This window comes from Phaethon aethereus (genome assembly GCF_964289735.1).
Source record: "Phaethon aethereus genome assembly, chromosome: 11".
NCBI classification, from domain to species: domain Eukaryota; kingdom Metazoa; phylum Chordata; class Aves; order Phaethontiformes; family Phaethontidae; genus Phaethon; species Phaethon aethereus.
Genome location: NC_138587.1, coordinates 14,764,378 through 14,788,099, shown reverse-complemented (window position 1 = coordinate 14,788,099; position 23,722 = coordinate 14,764,378). Strand labels below are relative to the sequence as shown.

Below are 23,722 nucleotides of genomic sequence, written 5' to 3'. Positions count from 1 at the left end.
ATGACAGCTTTATCCAGGAATCTAGGGAGTGACCTTCTTTCACCAAAAAAGAAGTAAAGCCCCTGCAAAAAAAAACCCCACTAAGTATTGTCTAAGCAGCAGCCTTAGCCTAGTGAAATGGCTTTTGAAACAAGCAATCGTAACTCTCACCTCTGCTTACATGTCGTTATGCAGTCCCAGAACAAAGCAAAGGAGAAGAACCAGAAACCAGAAGGATGGACACCAGCGAGTTCATCACCAAGAGCAACTGCTTCCTCTGCCGGGATGAGAAAAGAGCCTTTCTCAATTTCGGATCAAGCCTGCCATCTTGCGGGATTCAGATTCAGGCCAGCAGGCAAACGGAACGCTTGCTTGCTTTCTTAAGGAAGCAATCAAGACTTTTTTGATCCCATCCAGGATGAGGAAAGGCAATCCATACCAAGTTTTGTAAGACATGATGATTAAACACATGTTTAAACTTGTATTTGCCTCTGGGGCATATTTTCTTCAGTTACAAAGCCCATTTCATGTGTGCATGAGACTTAAGTCAGCAGCTGGCGACTGCTCTTACTTTAACCATTTCAGCACATTCTCATCTCTCGCTGTTTCTGGGTGTGCTACAGAAGCTGATATGAGTCATGCCCTCCATGTTCTACGTCGCTTTCCTGGATCTTCATCCACTTCCTTTAAGGGACTGACTGACTCTCAGGCTGCAAGTCCCAATGCAAATGATTCCTTCATAACAATTTTCAATTCTACTACTCCTTTTAAGGGCAGAGGAGTACATTAAATAAACTAGGAAAGTTAGGTAAGATAGAAGTGATTTTTTTTTTAAATATATTCTGTAAATATTTATCTGCTTCATTGAAATAATCTGTCACAATTGTTAGTTACGCTAACTATCCTGAATATTCTTCAGCTTTCCAAGAAGAGTATGTCCTGTCTTTGCAATTCAAGGCCTCTTGCAAATAAGATTAATTTTATCTAGCTCTCTGAAGTGTTCCTTCTGCAATTTATGGGAATTCCTTTTTGCAAACACTGTAACCTTGTGTTCTCCAAACATGTATGTGCCTTTTGTAATCACAAACATCTGCAGTGAAACTGCACTTGACTAGAGCCATTTTAATTCCGTTCTTCAGGATGACTCATTTCTACTGATTGAACAAGGATACAGGAGAAACAGGGAAAGTTGTTAAACTTGTTTCTTTTCTCACTTTAATTCCAGACACATAATTCTTCCTTCATCAGTTAGCAGCTGGCAAAAGCTGCAACAGAATGATGATGATTTATGTCATGAAACCCTACTTCCCACACAAGTTCGGAGTCAGCTTGAGTACTTGTCTGTCTTTGAGCTACAGTATGTAGCAATTTAGCTACCCTATTCTGATCCTCGTTAAGGAAGAAGGGTTGTGTGATTAAAACCATATGCATTAAGGTAAGTATCTCGACCATGTGGTATCTACCCACTACCTCATCATGAAAGTGCAGGTTTTCAGGGGCTCACCACTGCTTTCCTATCTTACTTTTACTCACACTACAGTCATGGGCATGTCAGTTCAAGCATCTTTTTAATCTCAGTTGACCCTGTTATTTCTATTTGGTTTTTAAATAGCAGATGAATTAAAAAAAAACAACCTCAGATAAAATAATAATTAACAGACATTAACATAACCCATATGTTCAGGGAGTGATCTGATACTTAGCCACTGGGCAGAACTTCGCTGTAGAACCATTTTTCCTTATTAAATAAAATAACATTAAAAGCTAGCTGTGTAATTGTAAGCCTGGTGGGTCCTAAATACATGAATGACTAAGAATAGGCTTAGCTCAGCAACAGCTGTTAAGAACCTAGAATTACAGAAGTGAGAAAGTGCTTCACAACTGAAATCAGAGCTCAGCCACAGTAAGCCCAACCACTATGGATTGAACAGACTGCATTGCAACAGAAATGCTACATAAATATGTACAGGCTTACATTTTCTGGAAAGTGTGAGATTCAGGGCAGCCTGAAGCTTCCCCTCCTCCATCTACCTTCCTTTCCCCACCTTCCACCCTGCACACTTGTTTTTTTCAGATGCTAACCTGCATTTCTTGACTTTTTGCCACCCAGTATTTTTATTTCTTTTTCCCTTGCTTTCTGGATTCTTTTTTTTTCCCTTCATCTGTGACATAAAACAAGGCCAGCCTCCTAAAGAAAAAGCACTGTTAGAAGCAGGCTAACAAAGCTAGTTAGTGCCTTCAGCACTTCAGTAGTTTTTTCACTGGAAAAGCTTTTAAGTTTTGCCCTTGTTGTAGTAATTTACTCACAAGTTCATTTTATAGTGAATTAGTCTCAGTAAAGTCAACATAACTGCACGGTGTTCACAATATTAAACAAGCTGGGTATCTTCGCTATATCAAGTTAAACTTTTTTTTGTGACATATTGTATAGAATACTTAGGAACTGAAGACAGAGATTCGATTCTAAGAAAAATGTCTTTGAAGTAGGCCTATATCATTCTTTGCCTGGCTCTATAAATTCTTGCAGCTTCATATTGCTCCACTGAAATCAATACAGGAGCCTACTTTCTCCCTTTGGTCAGACAGCTACGTACATGTGTATTTTTGAAGGCAGAAATCTTTTTTCAATCATTTGAAGTAGTAATGTTCACCTATGAAGCTCTTACAAACCCTAGAAAACAAGCATACTGGATGCTGCATCCAGTTATGAAACAACACCAAAAATAAAGCCCAAAAAGTAATTTCTTTCATAAAGCTAGTGGTTTTTAATAATTATTAATTACCTAAAGAAGATAAGTGTGCAATTTGGTCAATTTATTTGAGATTACTTTTTCTTACATATTTTATAACTCAATTTTACCATTCAAGGATAAAAACCACTGGTTTTGGCAAAGAAGTCCTAGTAAAGTGGTCAAACCCTGTGACTCCCCACTTCCTTGGTCACTGTGTCCTACCCCATACTTACCGCAGTTTTTCATCCTCTGAGTTAGACCAAACAACTATTTGTAGGGCTGTGCTACATATAAAATTACTGAAATAAAAATTAATCTCCTTTTGGGAAAGCTATTCTTAACCAAAATTATTTTCATCTAATTCATACAGTAATGGATTAATACAGTATTGGCACAACAGAGGTGGTGGCAAGTAATGGTGAAAATAGGAACAGCCAACTGAGAGGCTAAAGTGTTTTAAAGTAGCTTCACTGCAAAAGCCAGGTTATTGTGAAGCTTTGCTTCCAAACGTTTTCCTGATTTTAAAAAAAAGGTATTTTTCAATTAAAAAAAAAAAACAAACACAACAGTAAAAGTAACAACTTTTCTCCTAATTATATTCCACAGTGTACCACATCCCTTGCCTAGGGAAAGGAACAGCCAAGTACCAAACAATGTGTGAGGCTTCAGTGAAGGCTTTAAACCACAAACTCTGTAAAGAGCCCAATACCAAGAAGAGTTCTACTGTCTGCATCAGTCACGATATTAAGAAAAAAATACTTTTTTTTTTCCTGACAAAAGTTCTGTGGATTTTAACTTAAACAGGCTTTTTGGGGTAACTATCACTACATTAGCAAATCATTACTAATTACTCAGATCAAAAACTCAAAATAAAAAAAAAAACATAAAGAACTGGGATCCATGAAAGTAATTTTAAGAAGGTTTGGATTGTCAAGGTGGAGAATCAAAATTTTGGTTAAAATTACTAATTTGCTTCTTATTGATGCATGTTTTTCCTCACATCTTACAGGTCTTCGTGACTTTAAAAAGTTTCAAAAACTCATTCTGATGGTCAAATACAGCAAGTGCCATGTTTTCATACATAAAAGCCACATTCTGGATAACTACACCATTTTAAAAAATACTGGGAGAAAAAAAGAGAAAAGTAAATCCTTAGCATAGTCTTGGCTGATCTATTCAAAATCAGAGACAGAAGGCAAATGTTGGGGTTTTTTTTTTTCCTTTTTAAATAGAAAACTCCAGAGAAGTTATTATTATCTTGAACCATTTCAAAAGGAAGTGGAAAACACACAAAGCACATGTCTTTCTGGAACACAGAATGGTATACAACTTTCTACGCCTTAGTATTTGTTTCTGGCAAACATTTTTGGTTTTCTATCAGAGGTAACACCATGTACTTGACTGAAGAAATGAATATTGGATTATACAGATAATATATGCTTGGGAACAAACCATAAACTTGCTGCTGCATTCAACATTCCTCTGTTTAGAGTTGGTCTAGTTTTAAGAATTGCAAAAGCCAGACATGCAAGAGCACGTAGGTAGTCCATAGACCCCTGAATCCCTGGGTTTCCGTATTGTAATTCTTTCTTTCCTGCCTTGAAATCTCAACCACATTGCATTTACAGTATAAGCTTCTAGAATCCTGAGGACAGCCCCATGGAAGATGTTCATTTTTACCTCTCCGGGTCCCTTTTATAGAACATCTCTTTAAACAGGAGCAGCACAACATGTTGTAATGGTATCTAACCCTCATATAGACAACGCTGCGCTGGAAGGACTGTTATGTCGATCGTTAGCAAGAAAAGTAGGCTCTTCCACCTTTGTGAGAAAGCATAGAGGCATCTTCCTACAGAGGTTGTGTTTTAAGCATGAGGACGCAGCCATGTGTAGGGCAGACGGCTGACCCAATCTCATCAGAAGGGCTGCACAGCCACAGCTGCGTGACAAGAAGCAGTGCCATGCACCACACCAGTCAATGGCAGGAGTAAGATCCTAACAACCTCTCTGCACCCTAGATATGTTCACACTAAGATAGGACAGTAAGCTTTTCTCATTCAATGTACGCAATTACAGAGCTTGTTTTGCAATTAATTTTTGTAATACCCAAGTTCAGTACCTAAGTTTGTTTTCCTTCTTGGGATAGACTGGAGTTTCAATAGCTCCCCTTCCCCAAAAAGTCACCAAAAACAAGTTACAAATTGTCCGTTCCTCTACAGTAAATTTATCAGAAAGCAAGTTATTCTTCTATTAAAGTTTAGTGCAAAAGCATGACTAATTCCAGCCCCTAATGAAACACGTAACTCTTAAAAACTGACAGAGGTTCCAAATTAAAAGTTTTCACATAAGATACTTAACACTGTTATTTGCACACCACTGCGCTCTCAGCCAAGATTAGCACCAGTACCCACATGCCTTTATAGATTACAACAATACTTCCATCTCAGATTCGAACGGAAAGCTGAAAGAAAAACAGCCTAGCTGTTACAGTGGAAGACAAAGAACAAACAAAAGAGATGTAAAGGTGTTTCTGTCCCCAAACTCAGTTTAAGTCAAGTCATAAATACAAAGACAGTCAGAATGCACTGGAGTCCACATATACCGATGCTTATTTGGCTAGTTTTAAAATTTATAGGTTTATTTCTTCAGAGCCTTATGACAGAGGCAGTTTTCAGAGAGATTTGCTCTAAAAGTGATGGTCACTGCCACAGAAACAGGAAAGCATTTCATACTCAGGAAGCAACATGACAGAGTATTTGGAGCCAGAAATGGAAAGCCAAGGCACCACAAACTCGGTCATGGAAGAGATCCAGAACCCCAAATTTCAACTCTAAGTTTTAAAAAGCCAAAATACTTCCTGACTTAATCCTATGTAAAAAGATAAAGTGACTAGCAAGATTTCAACCAGCCTAGAGGAAGCACATTATAATTCCACACACAATAACAAAAAATGGAAAATTTCCAGTTCCCCTGGCACATTTGTTTTGAAAAACAACATGCCAGCCAGCTACTTTCATAGTAAATGTAGATGAATTGACACGGTTCCCACTTGCTCCCTTATCTTCAGTTCCTTTCCTGCAATTTTGAACATTAAGAAACTGAGAATCTGCCCAATCAGTAGCTTCTAGAATTTCAAGGCTCTCAAGCCTTTATTTGTTCAAGCACTGTTCCATACTAGCTCAAATAGTGAATGGTCATAACATCAATTAGTGTCAGCTAAATTTCTGTGTATTCCTGCTTATCAAGAACAGATGAATTTGGTTCACACATGAACTCTGCTGCGGTGTCCTCTAGTTATCAGACATTTACAGCAGTCACGCTAGAACTACTACTAGCATTTTTTTTTCTGCTGTTATCTTGATGATGTACATTGGGGGGGGCAAAAAAGGCAATAGAAGCAAGCGAAGCATTGCAAATTTGAGATTCAATTAACTTTATCTTGTAGAGGTACGAAACTACACAGATGCAAAACACTGATGAAAGGGAATGGCTGGACCTGTAAATAGTTATACAATGTTACTGGGAATAGAGCAGATAGTTCTGAAATTCAAACTTTCAATAGTAACTGCATTTCTTGTGGTTTTAGTTGGGTTTTTTTCAGAAGCTTTTTCATATCTTATCAGATTATATTCCTTCCTGGTATTAGCTCTGGAGAAGTAAGCAAATAAGGTTTCAGATGTCCTCCTCATAGTCAGTAAATGATTGAGCAAATGTACCATGCTTTTACTGAGCAAAGTACGCAACAACATTCATACAATACACGCAAGTTTAGTTACAGCACTTGAGAAAACTTCACAACATACTAAGGTTATGTGGTTAATTCCACCACAAGTTTGTTGTATAATATTGATGTCCTTGATATCAAGTGTATCTACCCGTTGTTCACATTTTAGAAATAATTTATTCAAGGAAAAAAAATAAGAACTTAATCTCCTGTATGTGAGTAAAAATCACCACCAGCCCATTATTTACCCTTCCCTCTGCTTCTAGGGGGCCTGAATGTAAGGCCTTAAGCAACATCAAAGCCTTTTACATGCATCGTAAGTGATGTTTAAATGCTAGATAAGGTCTTGCTCTGGGCTTTCGCCCTGTGGAGACTTTTGACTTGATTGAATAATTTACACTATTACTGCACACTTTTAATAGTATACATTCCTAATCTTGCTATGACTCACACAAGTCCTTACTAATAGCCATGTTTTCATGAAAATAGGACAACCGAGAACCCAACAGAACATAAAGTTTCAAGAATCAGACAATGAAAAACCAGCAGTAAATGCATGATGCAGTAATGCAGTGCAACATTGCACTTTATTAAGCTGAGAAAAATAATGTTTATTCAGCTCTAGTACTCACAAAACCCCTCAATACCAAGCAAAAAAAAAAAAAAATTTTTTTTTAAAACTTCAACTATATTCCACATAGATTAAATGAAATTTTCACCATTGTATTTACTGTACCCACCAAGTAATAGCTGAGTCACAGACAATGAAGAACTCAAGTCAGCCACATCTTGCATTCATTATACGAGAGATGCATCAGACTGCTATTCAGCTTCTCAAATCAAAAACCCAACTAAACTTCCACAGATTGCAAACCTGATGCCCTTTTGACAAACAAGGTTTTGTTTTACAAAATAAGAAGCTAGCAAAAGTAAAAGTGATATCGTCGGTTGATATACAGGTTGAAACACATTTAAGAAGATACGAAGCATACCTAAAGTTGGGTTAAACATTTTTAGCTCCTTGCAATTCAGCGCAGGCCCCACAATTTACACTAAGAGATAATCTGGCTCTTTATCCCACTTCTACAACCTAATAACTGGTACTTAAATATAAAGGGATATCACAAAACCTATGACAGCATATATTATTCTCTGCCCACAGAAGAGTTAAATCTCGATATACCCTTAACCACTGAAGCGTTCATTGACTTATCTTTCAGTAATACACATTTCAGTGCTAAGACAAGTCGGTCCAAGTTTCTACTGTCGCTGATTAGCACTCTCATAAGCTGTCACATACTTACTCTTAGCCAGCAATGCCTACAAGGTGAGATCCTAACCTAAAATTTTCATTTCACGTTTATCTTACTGATTGAAAATATTTATCAAGCGTACCTCCACATATACACTGGTGACTATACAACCAGTCACTGTAAATACTATAGTGCTTATAGAAATCTTTATTGCCAAGTACCATGTAAACTGCATTAAACTAATCCTACAGTGTGAAACAATTCTTTACAGCTCAGTGACACACTGAATAACTTGGCCTAGCACTGAGAGAGATGAAAGGGAGGGACTTTGAGAGTATGTCTGCTCCTGCAGATGAGCATTTGGAATTGTGGATATTTAATTAACCTCAAATCCCAAGGTAATTTTAAAATGTCTAAAAAAAGGAATCTATTTTACCTCCTAAGCATCCTAGGATATTAAATAAAAATATTTATTTAATTCCTGAAGAAGAGGACAGTCTCTGCTCTAACCTCTGACTAATTTAATGAAGAATTGCAGAAAGGCAATGATCAAAAATATGAGCAAGTATGACTGAATGTATGTAAAAAAAAAATGTAGATTAGTGTACACAAACAATATAGACAAAGGGGGGAGCGGGACAGACAGGACCAAAGGCAAATCAAAGACTAGTAGACAAATAAATTCCGCTATTTGCTATCACTTTCCCTAAGGTCAATTACACATTTGTAACAAATCATACCATCTATTCATGATACTCTAATATTTGGTAACATAAATTGTACTCTCCCACTATTTTAGTCAACATTACCAAGAATTGCCATGAAGCATTACAAAGAAATGCCATGCAGAAAATGAAATTACATTGCTCAATACCACAAGCAGGATAAAAACCAATAAAAGATATCAAACAAAGGAACAGTATGTGACAATTCCCCATCCCTCGCTAGATTTAGGAGTCAGGAGGGAAGCTCACAAATCTTCCTTATCCCACACTCTCATCCAAAGATTTTATTTCTAGTTTTGAGGATGTTCCATGAATAGTAGTAGTATAGCAGGAGACATTTAAAAAGAAATTACTTTCCAGGTACTATGATGCTGTTAATTTAATCCTACATAAAAACAAAGCCAAAAAAAGATTCTATGCGATTTCCTGACAAGCATCCAGGAGGAAATGTAACATTCATTTGATAATATTTCTTTAATTCTTCACCTTTTCCAGAGCATTTCTCAGACTACAAAACCAAATGTAAGTTAGCTTTTTTTTGTCCGTATGGGTGCCATGCTTCCTGTCATGAGTTCATTTGGTTGTTTCCTACATGGTAAATAAACAATGTAGCAAAACCCTAACGAAACCCTAGTGAACAACAGCCAGTAAAAATCAGTAGGCTCTCAATCAAAGGCTCTCGTTAACACAGCTGAAATAGTCTCAATGCCTTCTCGACACCCTGTTCCCTTCCTGAAAACACCAAAGGTGGAGCTAAACATTGCATGCTCAGTGACAGTTTTCCACAAAAAAATTGTCCTGAAGTGTAAGCGTTTGTCCACATCCACCACTGAAGATCGTGATACTTTCTCTTCTCCAGTACAGAGTCATTTTTAAACAACAAGTAGAAACTATTGACTTCACAATGTCTCCCAGGGCATGAATCTCAGGAGACCACAAGCCTGCACAGTACTGAAGGGTACTAGTAATAGCATCGCACAAGCATAGCGACAGCATTGGGAGATGAAGACGTTTGCCATATGTGAAAGACTCCATGAGTATGGCTGGTGCACCGTTGAAGTGAACAGGAGTTTTTCCATTGCCCATCCATGACCTGTCCCATGGTCATCTACTAAAAACTCAAAACTAAAATAAAAAATTATTTTCTTTTTCCTTTTCTGTTGTTAAATATATAACACAAAATTAATGCAAGCATCTATAACAAATAATTATTTTACTTAATTTTAAAATTACATCTCCCAATATAGCTGTCTACTAACCTCTTAGAAAATTAGAAGTAAAGCTTACCAAACTTTTTCTTCTTCCATCCCTCCTCTGGCACGTTGGTTTATTACAGCAGGGCTACTCATGGTAAGTGCTGAGCTTTCAGAATTCATTTTTTTGCTACAAAGGAACAACATCAAAAAGCATGAAAAATGCAATATAAGTGAAAATGTGTTTACTAATTCACTAGAAAACCAAAACTTTAAGACAAGAACTTTTAAGACCAAATACAGTAGGTTTTACTCAAGTAAGTGTTCTAAAAAAATCAATGGGATTCGTTGGATGAAAACATTGAGAAGGATCTGGCAGTTTTGTGGACTTGCTAGTTATGCCAAATTCAACACTGATTGTCTTTTGTTTACTTTTCTGAATACATGCCAAAAGAGTTGATGTCAGCAAGCCTGTATCCAGGGCTATGCACAGTGTCAGTTATGTTAATTCAGAGCAGCAGTCACAGCTAGTGTTGCCATGGAATGATCCACACAACATTGGGGAGAAAATTTCAATTTCTGATATGTAAAGATTTACAGAAGCTATTTAGCATATTTTAATAGCTTAAGATCCATATTTTAACAACTTAACATCATCCTTTGCTGATCTGTAGAAAATAACAATTCATTCATGGCTGAAGTCACTCTCAAAACCAGCACAGACATATTCAAATGCTGGCAATAGCAATTCCCAAGTTACAACGCTTCCAAAAGGTCTGTAAGGCCAAAGGTGCTTCAAGTAAACAACTTGCATGGAAAGAACAAATGAAGTCTCTAGATAAGGCAAGTTAATTTCAATATGAAACACTTATTTTTTGGTAACAGGATCCACAATGTTAACATGGAACTTCTTATACCTACGGCTGTGGGGTTTTTTTCCCTCCTTTTTTCTTTTAAGAGAGAGAGGGGAAAAAAAAAATTTTTAGCCATCGAAATAATCTTATTTGGCTTGATTTGACATCTGATTTCTATTATGATCAGTACAATGACCTAACTGATTAAGAGAACAGGTTCAACTGTATATTAATTAATATCCACCAGAACATAACCAGAAAATAGGCTGTGCTTGTCAAGATAATAATCCCTTGCTTTTTGCAAGAAGGTATAAAGAAACCTGGGTCAAAATCACAGTCATGGACAGCATGAAAAGTTGAGCACAATGCGTATGTCCCATCAGTGGCAAGCAGATTAGGCTAATCTTCGCAAAGCACGTACTCTGAAGAGAATGCCAATCTTTGTTTCAAAATTCTGTCCATGCAGGAGTAGATAAACAGCCCTAGCAAACATGTTGATTGGACAGAAGTCCCAAAATGAGCAACCAAAATTTAGTCTGGACTGGAATTAATGCCTTCTTTTTGCCTGCCCTTTTCTGTGAACAGAGCATGCAGCACTGCCATTCCATAGAAAACAGAATGGACTTACAAGAACAGGTCCTTATTTTTGCCTTTTTTTCTTTTTTTTTTTTTTTTAACATCCCTCATAATAGAAAGGGACAAAAAACTCACACAATTTACACAATGTCTGTTTCTGAACAAATTTTTTTCTTGAAATCTTGTTTTAAAGATCCAGAAAACTATTCTGAAAGGGAGAATAACAAAAGCCTCACCTCTGTGAGGGCAGGAACAGACTTAGCCATCTGATCTCTTTTTGGATCAGTGCCTGACCTTGAATTTCCTCCTGATTCTGAAGCTGGATCACTTAAAAAAAAAAAAATCAAAGGTAAAAAAACCACAAACGAACAACCAAAAGTACAAAAAAGCAACACCAAACCATATCCACCCAAAAAACCAGTAATTCCAGAAGTCATCCAGCAGCAGCAGGTGTTGAAAGATAAATTATTGCTTGACTCTCTAGTCTGTAATAGTGCAGAAAGAGGACAGTTGTTCTTAAGTATATTTTGAAGTTACAGAGTCACAGAATCACTAAGGTTGGAAAGGACCTTCGAGATCATCAAGTCCAACCATTAATCCAGCGCCACCATGTCCCCTAAACCATGTCCTGAAGCGCCACATCCACACGTTTTTTGAACACTTCCAGGGATGGCGACTCCACCACCTCCCTGGGCAGCCTGTTCCAATGCCTGACCACCCTCTCAGTGAAGAAATTTTTCCTAATATCCAATCTAAACCTCCCCTGGTGCAACTTGAGGCCATTTCCTCTTGTCCTATCGCTGGTTACTTGGGAGAAGAGACCAGCGCCCTCGTCACCACAACCCCCTTTCAGGTAGTTGTAGAGAGCGATAAGGTCTCCCCTCAGCCTCCTCTTCTCCAGACTGAACAACCCCAGTTCCCTCAGCCGCTCCTCATAAGACTTGTGCTCCAGACCCCTCACCAGCTTCGCTGCCCTTCTCTGGACACACTCCAGCACCTCAACATCCTTCTTGTAGTGAGGGGATGCAATGCAACTCTTACAATGCAAGAGTCCATACTTAAACACCTTCTGCAAGGTTCCCCTCTTTCACAAAGCAATTTCCTGAAAGGGCAAATTAAAACTTTTATTTTGTAATTAATTTCTACTCTACACTGGGAAATCCCAGCTGCTTCAATGATCATGCAAGTTATGCCAGCAAGAATTTTACCTCCTCTTACAGTCACACACGCTAGCAAGAGCAAAGGTTCAAGGGAAGGTTAAAAGCAGTCCACTAATTCTCAAAGCTGGAAGCTGAAAGATTCAAATTACAAAACCATAAGGGTGCCATTCCACCAAAAAAAAAAACTTCTGCTTTTCACTTGTGAAATAGTACTACAGCAGTACAAGTGTTCAACGTATGACTGAAAAAAAAAGTTTACAGCATTCCCCTCCCCACCCTTGGAAACGTCTAAGCAAACACTCCGTACATATCTCTGCATTGAGACTTCCACACTGAAACTGGAGTAAAAGCAGAGGACAGAAGCGATAAAAGTTACTGTGTTACAAACTTTGCTACGAACAATTGATGATAAAGGTTGACATCTATCTAACAGGAAAGAAATCAAATATGGCATAAACCCAACTGATGTTCTCACATGTTCCACAAAGAAAACTACGTACAGTAATACAGAAAGGAATCTATCTTGTCAAACCTCTCAACTCCCTCATGTTCCCAGTCTAATATCTGAAAATGTCAGCAACACGTTGTATTCCTTCCCCTCCACAAACTCAGGATCTTACAAAGATGGTGTTTCACCAAACACCAAAGATGGTGTTTCTGTAACATAAAAGGAGGGCATCAAGAAGCCAGCATTTATTCATTCTGACAGCAAGATCTCATCCACCACACCTTCAGAAAGGTACCTATACGCTGGGTAAGACAGCAGACTTTTTGGATACCAAGAGTCATATTCTTTCAAGACACACAGTCACGTTCTTGCAGCCTCCACTGCTTGGTTTCCAATAATATGAGAGATCTGCCACGTCACCCAATAACCAAACAAATGCACTCTTCACTCACGCTCGTGCAGGAGAGAGGCGTAACGGCCAGCGGATACAATGGGGGACGAACACCCTTCCTCAGCTAGCGCTGACAAAAGGGGGGTGGGAAACACCCCCAGCCCGCCTGGCTCTCTCCTGCCGTCTGCGCTGCAGCAGCCAGGAGCGCGCTGCACCAAGATGGGAGCAGGCAGTGCAAAGCACCCCTCTAACTTCCCACCCTCGCCAAAGATGAACAACGCTCCAGCAATACCCACCACGTAATTAACCCCCGACTGCTGTAGCATTAACTCCTAGCATCTCGAATGACTTTCCTCTGTATCAGCCAGTTTTCTTTCAAATCATACTCCTCCTTCCTTGCAGTCTGTAAGATGGAGGAGATTGTCGAAGATTTGAGACCAAGAGTCCGTTCAGTGTTGCCATGCTGCAGCACTTCATGCTTCGGAGGCTGGACAGAAGTCAGTCACACAAGCTTCTGGAAAACCATCAGGGATACTCTTTTGTCATCCTATTCCTGACAACAGGTCTACACAGGTCCTAGTTCACTTTACCAGGAGCGACAGCTAATTAAACAGCTGATCCCCACATCACTGACAAGTTTTATGGCCTTGTCAAAATACCAGAAGGTTTTTTTAGTTTCTAAATGACAAATGGAAAATTGGTATCTATCTGCACTTTCCAAAGCTACGGATGCCAAATATTAGCACCACTTATCGTACTTGAAAGACATTTCAATGAAAAATTCTCAGCCTGTAGACTCTGTCCTGACTCATTGTTGTGCCACAAACTGCTCTTAGACTCCTTCTTCAGGATAAATAACTACTTTTACAACAAAAACTCTTCTATTTTAAGATGTCAAAGGGGATAACTTTTTTCAAGGATTAATAATATTTTGTGGAAGTATTTCTAGTGAACGCAAACTGCTTCACTAGGTCTGAAATAAAACTGAATTGTTCTGTTGTGGAAAGAAAAGTTATTGTAAGCCTTATACTCACCAAAAATATTGTTTATAGTCAAAGGAAGCCACACAAAATTAAAGCTAAAACTGGCAGAGTAAAATTATGTTCGGAATATATTGGTTTAGGATTTATTCAACCAGAATACTAACACTATGTGCAGAAATCAGCCTCCAGTAATAATACCATCTTAGAAAATTAAATGCAATTCAAGAAGCAAAGGAACAATGTTTAGAAAAAATATGCTATACACGGGTGCCTCTTTCTGTATCACCATCCAACTCTTGTTTGGACTTGAACTTGATGGCATAGGCACTGTACATGATGAAACTTGAAGGAGGAAAATAAATCTATCATCTTCCCTTTTAATAACTTGAAGCCAGATGCCAAGGCAAGTCAATGAATATTAATTTAAGAGACTCTGCTTCAGATGTATTCTGGTCCTCATCGGCTGCTTTTACACTGAACCTTGACTGTTCCAGATAAGGAACATGCACTTTAATTAGGTGTTGTCCTAGAGATCGCGCTGTGCTGTAATAGGAGGAAGTGGGCAAAAGGCATTTCCAGAACAAAAACATAGGAAAACAATGTCAAAGACTTTATTTATAGCAGCTATGTTTAACACTACTGTCACTATCTTACTGAGGGAACAGCCTTGAAGAAACATCCTTGCTGCTTTTGAAGACACATCAGAAATTCAACATACTTAAGTCTTCTATGACCAAGTACAGGTTGCTTAATACTACCCAGAAGGTAGCATGCACCCCAAAATTCTCTTAAGTTACCTCCACAAAGAAACTAATTTTTATACTTCCGTTAAAGTCATATAACTTGGATTATTTGATGCATTATCAGCCTGTCTGCCTTAAGGTAGATTCTTACACCCTATAATGGCAGACAAACGCCTAGTAGTGGTAGGCCACCAGCTCAAGAACTGAAAAGCATATTATATTTAGGTGTATTTCATTAATTTATTTTTAATTCTGGAAGTCCTGTAATTGCCCTTAAATGGATAAGAATAAAGAGAGGAAAAAAGGATCTAGTACAGCACAACACTCAAGCCTCCCAACACCAGCACAGAACAGCATTATAGGATCATTTGAACAGAAAAAATGAGACGGTTCAAGAAAGTGTTGAAGTCACAACACCCCAGGGGCTCAAACCAGCCTGTAATTTATATCTAGCAGAATGGGGATAGTATTAGCTGATCTTTTTAAAATCATGATTCCCTACACAAAGCCCCCCCCCCCCTTTTTTTTTTTTTGCTTGTGTTACAAAGTGTAGATACACTTTGATCCTCAGGCTAAAAATCTTTGCCTTTCCCTCCACTCCCTATTTGTATTTCAAGACAAGCAAGATATTCACGGTAGCAGTAGTTAAAAAATAGCATATCATTCAACAGCTGTTCACTAAAGTAAAAATAACCAATATCTTCTGATAAAACATGTTCCCACAGCTCCTTACCTTCACCAAAATGCTTTGCATTGTTGAAATAGTATCTTGTTATACTTGGTTGATAACAGAACCGTGAAAAAAGCTTTACTGAACCCTAAGATCTCTCAATGCAGAAACTATTACTCCTTCAATGAAAAAGAAGGCAGTAGTACCGCTGCAGTAATGTGCATCTACTACAAAGAAAAGTTAGGAGTGTTACACGCTGTCATTCTTTCAAGCAGAAGTCTTTACACTCACAAAACCTGAACAATGGATTGCTAATTAGCAAGCAAGCATCATAACATCTTTAATTTTAAAGAGCAGATTTTCCATTTCCTTACTAGCTGCACAAAAGTCTGTAATTTCTAGTGAACACATTTACTCTTGTATGGTTTTCTGAATAACTCATTTCCACAGAGTCGGCAAGCACGTAGTATCTCACATCTTGACAGCGCTTAGCTCCTAAACAGCAACCGCCTTAGGCAAATAACTTGTTGAAGGGCAGATTTAAACTTTAAAATGAACTTCCATTATTTAACTGCAGAACAACAAATACCAAAACCAATCTTTTATCCCAATTGTTTTTCAGAGGCTTTCAGTTACTGCAGTTGCCAAACATCTTTATACCACTAAAGCATACTTCAGTAAAACCAGAGTGAAAACTCAAGAAGCTCTTGAAGAATATTTCTCCTAACTACAACTCCAAGTGGCAGGCAGTGCTGAGAAATTTCACGCTGCATAATCACTTCAAGCCAAGCCTTGCATACCATAAACTTTGTTTCACACACACTATGGTTATTTCAAGTAAGTTTTGACCTCAATGAACACAGGTGGCATACCATTACTCACCTTGTTGAAGCCTTTAAAAACACACCTGATGCACTGAAGAATGAGGTTTTGGAGGACTTTTTTAAAAACATATTTTTGAAAGGGTTTTTATTCCTGTCTTTGAGGCATCTCATAAAAAATAGTCACCTTCTATCCTCTTAAGAAGCACAGTTAAGGTACTTAACACAAGTGTATATACAAAGATATCTGGAAGAAGTAGTTCAGAGAATCACAGGCACTGCACATAACTTCTCACACTATATTTCATGATTCCATCAGAACTCTCCAAGACGATAGAGAAGAAACTTTAAAATAATATAATGATTCTGTCTTACTGCAAGTATCCAGTTTAGAACCCCCCTCCCATAGACACACACTTGCCACAGACAGCAAGTCTATCTGGCCATATATAAAAGACAATGTTTGTTTTTGAAATTGTGTAAACGTTATTCTCAGCACAAAGTAGATTAAAAGGTAAAAGACACCAGTTAAATAAATAAATGCAAGTTCTTAGAAGGCTGAAGCCAAGGCACTGACATGGAATAGTGTTCCATTCTGGAGAAACACAGCCTACTATGAGACACTGTTCTCAACAGGACTAGCCCTTTAGTTTACCAAGACTTGGCTCTTTCCCTAAAAAAAAAAATAAATACCAAAATAAAAGGAAAACAACCAATTACATTACAATTCATCTCACATTACCTTCATGAAAGCATATGGAGAAGTTTACCAGCATCAAAGAGAGGATGTAGTTACAACTCGGACATCTTTCAGAACCGTTTAAATATGTTTATACAGTAAGACACCAGCATTGGGGAAACCACAAGCAGGTACATGCACGTGTTTTATTCCCAAAATACAAACACAGATTTTCCTCAGCTGGTTATTACTGTGAAAAATAAAAGGTGTGAAAAAATTCAGACTGCTGGTTTAGTCTATCCTGCATTATCAGCATATTACATAATACTGTACATCACTGCGATAAAGATTAGAAAAGCAAGGACTCATCTGTACTGTCCAATCTGCAAAGTTATCAGGAGCTTTGAGTCTTTTAGTGGTTTCAGCTCGGAAGCTTTAGCAGTGTAGGGAGAAACAGGGAACGTTTGTGAGCTTTGTTGTCACTTCTAGGGATGGTAGTTGATTACCGTATCAATTTAAAAAAAAAAGAAAAGGAATTTAATGTTTCAGTACTCTGTGTCTCAGTAATAACACACAACTAAATCTGTCTTATCTGATTAGGAAAAAATCTAACATTATGAAACCCTAGCAAAGGCTTGAACACAACATCTTAAACAGAAGGTTTAAAACGCAGAAGGTGCACACACAGAACTAAATATACTGTTTAAGTGTAATACAGAGAACACTAAGTACTGTATTCTATTCAACACAAATAGATATCAAGGACTTTTTTGTCACTGGTGTTACAATCGCACGTGTGTTTCTGGGACAAATCTGTTTCTCTCTGGAGATCTAAAAGATCCAGATGTACCTATTTCAACTATCTGTCTTCAGCACCAGACAATAAACAAAACAATCTATCCATTCTATCAGCATGCAGGAAGAATTCTCCAGCACTGGCCATTTCTCTACCCTTTTCCCCCCTCTCCAAGTTTTTATTTCTTTTCAACAAAACAAGCAAACAAAACACAACAGTATAATAATCTAGCTTCTACTGCAGACTCAGTCCTAGTCTTTAGTCAGTTTGACAAGCAAAAAGGGGCAAAAAGTTATCTGATTTTTTTTGTAAACTATGATTTCAAATGCAAATACCACTACTTTTAAGCTAAACACACTGTATTGTGTTTCGGAGTTGACACTCTGCAGCAAAACAATGTTGAGAGGTCCTTTCCAAAGATTATGAGTATTTATGTTCCCAATTTAGTGACTCATACAGCAAGCAATTTCTGAGATAAATTTAACTCTATCCTCCACAAACTTCTGAATTTGAAAGCAAGCACTAAGTTGTTATTCAAAAGTTGTAACAACGACAAACACAAAGATTTTATCTATATTTTTTTAATCTAGATTTTATCTAGGGGAAGACTATTTCCAGAAATAACTATGTGCTATTTCTGTAAAGAATATTACAAGGGCTATACAAAGCTAAGACAATTTAAAGGACAATTTATTAAACGAAAAAAGAGGAGTTTTCTAAAACTAGCACTTAATTTAAGTCTTTTTCATGGTAATGACAGACTCAGGGGAAAAAAAAAAAGGAGATACAGCATGCAGACCCAGTGTAAAGTTAATCCGCTGCCACATTTTTTCATGTTCTTGTCTTCCTTTCAACATAAAGAACATATTCTCCCTCATGATAAAGGGGTTTACCCTCAACAAAAATACATTAAGAATAAATTAAAACAAAGAGAAATACCACCACAGTTAAGACAAATATATGCCGTTTTCCCCTTTATCAGAATCATCACTGCTAGGGAACGGTAGCAGGTCCAAATTTTATCTCCCTGGAAGGGTGTCGTATTTCCTCCTTAATATTAAAGTTATGATCCTTTCAGCCTACCATCTTAATAGTCATTATTATTTCATACAGGATTGCTGCACAGTTTAATAAGTCATTGAAGTTTGTCAAGTTGGCTTTGCATTTACTTTTCTTGGTTATTTAATAGATCTGAATGCCAGACAAAAAGGTGTATTGTCCTAAAATTACCTTCTTTTCAGTCCTTACAGCTTTTCACAGCTTTCAAACTTACAGGGGAAAGTTTGCACAATCACTCCTCCACACAATAATCCACCCACTTGAGAGAATTTTTTCTAGCACATTAATTGCTTATCTGTGGAGCATCAACAAAGGCTAAGTATTTTAAGTCTCATACTCAAGAAAGAACCTCACTATCTACAGATGGATACCAGGTTTGGGATACGCTCATCATAGCCTGTGTCAATATAAACGTGGTGGCTTTAAGCGCTGTACTGCAATTCATACATGCCTCTAACCTCTCCCAGCCACCTCTGGGTGCATCAGTTAAGGTCATATACATCCAGAAACAGTCAGCCACCCCCATCCCCACTGTCCAAATAGCTGGTGGTTGCCTTCAAGACAAAGATGATGGTCCAGACAGAACTTTCTGCGGGAACACTAGCCAGACACACTGTAATATTTAAAATAAAATCAGTCGGATCCCTGATACAATACAGACAGCGTAATGGACATATTCTTCCTCTCATTGTAATCCTGATAATTTATTTTGGAAAAATGCTGAAGTGTTTAAAATAAACTAATGAAAGCTGTACTTCTATTTAACAACTAAAATGTTTGAGAGATGATACCAGCAGAGCAGCTGTTCTTGCTCTACAGAAACCACACAAGTCCAGATAATGCCTGCCAAGTACCCGAGTTTATGCAAACTTCAGTGGCATAAAAACCAGTAAACCTTTCTGAATACAAGGTGTACCACGCACTGATTACAGCTGCAGAGTTATGAGGGGAACTGCACAACTGTGAGGGTAATTAATCCCATGGGGGGGGAATCAATAACAGTATAGGGCACCTTTCTAGTCACATAATGTTATCACTTCTGTTTGTATATATAATGATTTAACATGAATAGCAAAAAACCAGTCTTTTATGGCAAAGAACATAAAGCTTCTGCTTTGCCCACTTTAAACAGTTTTTTGGGAGGGGACTGCTGGATTTCACTACTGGCCATGCCTTCAAGTAACACCCTCAGCAGTGGTCTGTAAAAGACATATATTACTTTGAAGTAACTTAGGTACCTATGGCAGCCTGCTTACTCGGATTTGAAAACCTTAGACTACTTACCAGCACGTGATTAAGAAGAAATAAATAAATAACGCCCTTGTGTTTAGATATTAACAGCCTGATCCACTAGCATGCTAACCACTTCAGCTGGATCCTGTACGGTGTTGAGCACCTGCAAGTTAATCATTATTTCCATTTCCAGAATCGACAGCGTTATCACCTCATATTCAACCCTGCCTGACACTTGATGGGGAAAACATTTTTGTTTGTTTGTTTACTTTTTACAGCCTCTATGTTACATTTGGGGATGGAGGTCACCACAGTTACATGCTAAATAACTATTTATTTTAGAATAGTTACTTTGCAGCTATTATAGTCAAAAGCAAAGCAGGAGGTGTTTGTTAATCCCAGATTACTGGAGCGTATTTACCAAGTCCTTTATTTTCCAGTTATTTACCTGCTACACTACAGTAGTTCTACATGCTCTTAGAGACTTGTGAGAGATGACAGCCATTTGTTTATTCCAGATTTCATACGACTCGGACAACTGAAATCCGCAACACATCCTCAAAAGTTTAGAGGCCCAACTAGGTTAAAACAAACAGCAACAACAACAACAACAACAACAAAATCAAAGGATCTTTTATAGGACCTAGAAAACATTAAGTATGTGGAAACAACATTTTTTCAGCCAATAAGTATATATGCAAACATGAAAATTTCAAGCCTTTTCTTTGTCCAACAAGTTCAAGTACTTCAATCTGTTCCCACACTTACTCCAAAGTAGCGCTACTCTGCTCAGGCTTTTTCCAAGTCACAGATTGGAATGTATCTATAAAGTACTAGAATTTATCTGTAAAACCTACGTGACCTTGCAATGCTTATATCCCCAAGATTTAATAAACAAACAACATTAAGGGACTGATTAAATTAAACATTAAGAGACTAATTAAGTTAAACAAAATAAATCAATAATATGATTTATAGCACCCCAAGTCTTTTAGTCCTCCAATAAGTGTATCATTTGCCAGTTTCCCTACATAATACACAGGAAGAAAACAGCAACTCTGCACATCACACTTAACCAAGTATAATATGTCTACAATATAATACACACACACAAAGCACTCCAAAAGGATGCTAAATGCATTCACAGCAGTAAGCAAGTGCTTTCACAAAAAATACCTGGAAAAATTATGTTTTGTTAAAAGAGATTGTTCAAAAACCTAAAACACTGAAAACATACAAGTAAAACTCTAGCATAAACAAAATTCAGGCGGTCAGGTTAATTTTCTTTAACCTATAGCAAAAGATTGAACATGGGAAAAACTAGCTCCCAAGTTGATATTAAGATATTACATATAAACTCCCGAGCAGAATCAGGTATCACCCACATCAATTCATGAACAGCAAAACAAAACAGATTTTTGTTTAAGGACATGTGGTCTCACTGGCCACTTGCTGGAAGCAAGTCCACATAATACACCTCCAAATTGTGTGCTCATTAAGACTCCCACAACTTGGAATCATGCCAGAACAACTGCCTACAAACAGCAGCCCTGAGAAGAAATGCACTATTCAAAACGGAGCGGAGGTCTGAGAAAATGAGCAGGGAATGACACTGAATGTTACAGTGTCTTCACAGGTCACGAGACCTTGTCGCATTGCTAACAGATAAGCATGATTCTGATGGGAAATTAAAAGGGATTTCTGTTCAAAACAGTATCATGTTTTGCTTGCTAAAACTGGCTAATAAATATTTACTGAGAACAGGTCAAGCAAGTCATATGTATAAAAATTTTAAATCCACTAACTGACAAGCCAAAGATATTCCTATGCATTCCCTTACTTCATGTACACCAAGGTAGCTGCATTTCACACACTCCCCTTCCTCCATTCTGAAAAACCTATTATTCTGCAATAAATATTTTAACTCCATTTGTTTCCAAATCCCATGGTTTCTCCTATTCTGAATTCAAATTCTGTACCAATACAGCATCTGTCTCATAACTTGTTGCACAGGCAGATCTCTGTATGTGCTACAGAATTGGGTATGTAACCAAATTCATTCTATAACAAGTGTTTGAGGATGAAGGAACTTTCTCTGCCCTTTCACTCTGAAAATGTAGCACACAGGGTACTAAAGGATAACATTTAACTATAAATTATATTAATGTATGTATGCACACACTGAAAAGACACACATGAACGTTTATATATTCACAAGATTTAAGAGCTATGGAGAAAAAAATATACCAACTACCAAAGCTGGATTTCTTGCACTAATGTAAATGGCTCCTTCGTAAATCCCAAATTCTGGTCACCGCCAACCACACCACTAAGATCACTGGTAAAACACTGGCACTGCAACACGGCCCGGGAGCCAGCCAGGACACCCGTGCAGCGTTTTCACCTACACAGGCCTTCACCAGCATTAACTACTTCAACACAGGCAGTGCTCCCTGCCATGCTAATTAACGTTGTCTCTCTTCTGCAGCCTCTTCAGAGTCTGCCGTGACTGACTTCACAACTGTCAGTAATTAGGCCCGGCCTTTGTTTTTTCCATTTTCCTTTCGCCTACAAACAGCCGCCCGCCAAGGTGGAGGCTGCGCCGAGGGGAGGGCAGGGCTGAAAACCCGAGAGCGGGGGAGCCGCTCTCCCACTCGCCGAGCCAAGCAAGCGGCTGCGGGAGTAACGATTCGTAGTAACAACGGCGCTTTTCAGAGGAGGCAACAGGCACCTGGGAGATCGGCCCTTCCTTCGCGGGCTTTGTCCTTCTCAGCTGACACTCGAGTAAGACTCGTCCCTAAACAAGTATAGGAAGTTTTTTAACAAATAAGTAAGTGCAACCCAAACGGCTGTTGAGCCCCGAGAGGAAGCGGCTCCAGCGCCCGCCGCCGCCTCGCCGGTGGCGCCCCCCGCCCCCTCGGGGCCCCCCACGGGGCTGCCGGGGGTCCCCGAGCTCCCTCCCACTCGCGTCAGGCCGACCTTGGCAGCGCAAAGCTCCGACGGTGAGGCACCCGTGCCTCCCCTTCCCCGAGCATCGCCGGAGCGGGGCGAGAAGGGCGGCGATGGCGCGAGGAGACGGAGGAAGAGGAGGATGCGTCGTCCCCCCGCCAGGAGCTGGCGGGAGCTCTGTCCCGGGCCGCCGGCGCACCCCCGCTACGGCTTCGTGTGGAGTCCCGTAAAGGGCGGCGGGTCCCCGTGGGGACACAACGCAACCTTTGCGGTCAGCCCCGCCACGGCCGCCTCTCTCCGCTCCGCCGAGCGTGGCCGCCTCCAGGTGCCCCGGGAGGAGTCGAGCCCCCCCGGCTCTGACAGGCAGCCGCCTCCCTGCACAGCCCCAAGGGACATCCCCTTACCTTGAACCCTCCTGCTCCTCCTCGGCTCCCGGCATGCGGCTCGCAGAGCTGCGGGCCCGGCGGGGGCGAAAAGGGGCGCCGGGGGCTGCGCAGGGGGAACCGTTGGGCGGCGGGAGCTGAGAGGACGCGGGGGGGTGCCAGGGCCGCCCGGTGGCTGTCAGGGGAGGCGGCGGGAGGAGACGTGTGTGTACGTGCCCGCCCCCCTCCGCCGGCCGAGGCCCGCCCCGCCCGGCGCTCCGCCTGTCCCGCCGGGTCTCCCCTCGCCCACCTCCCGTCTGCTGCTCGGTGGTGCGTCCTTCCCTTCCGCTCCTGGGCTCCGAGTCCCTTCTGAGCTGCCCACCTCGGCTACC

The 23,722-nt window shown here is 39.4% G+C and overlaps 1 protein-coding gene across 1 annotated transcript in view; it reads right to left on the bottom strand.

The window, feature by feature from the left end:
• Positions 1–23,407, bottom strand: part of ARHGEF3 (Rho guanine nucleotide exchange factor 3) — a gene marked incomplete at both ends in the record, with an annotated part of 133,872 nt that extends 110,465 nt beyond the window's left edge. The window contains 2 exons of the mRNA XM_082004518.1: positions 9,701–9,796; positions 23,373–23,407. Of these exons, the coding sequence (XP_081860644.1) occupies positions 9,701–9,796; positions 23,373–23,407 (131 nt within the window). The remainder of the gene's footprint in view (positions 1–9,700; positions 9,797–23,372) is intronic.
• Positions 23,408–23,722: the final 315 nt, after the last annotated feature.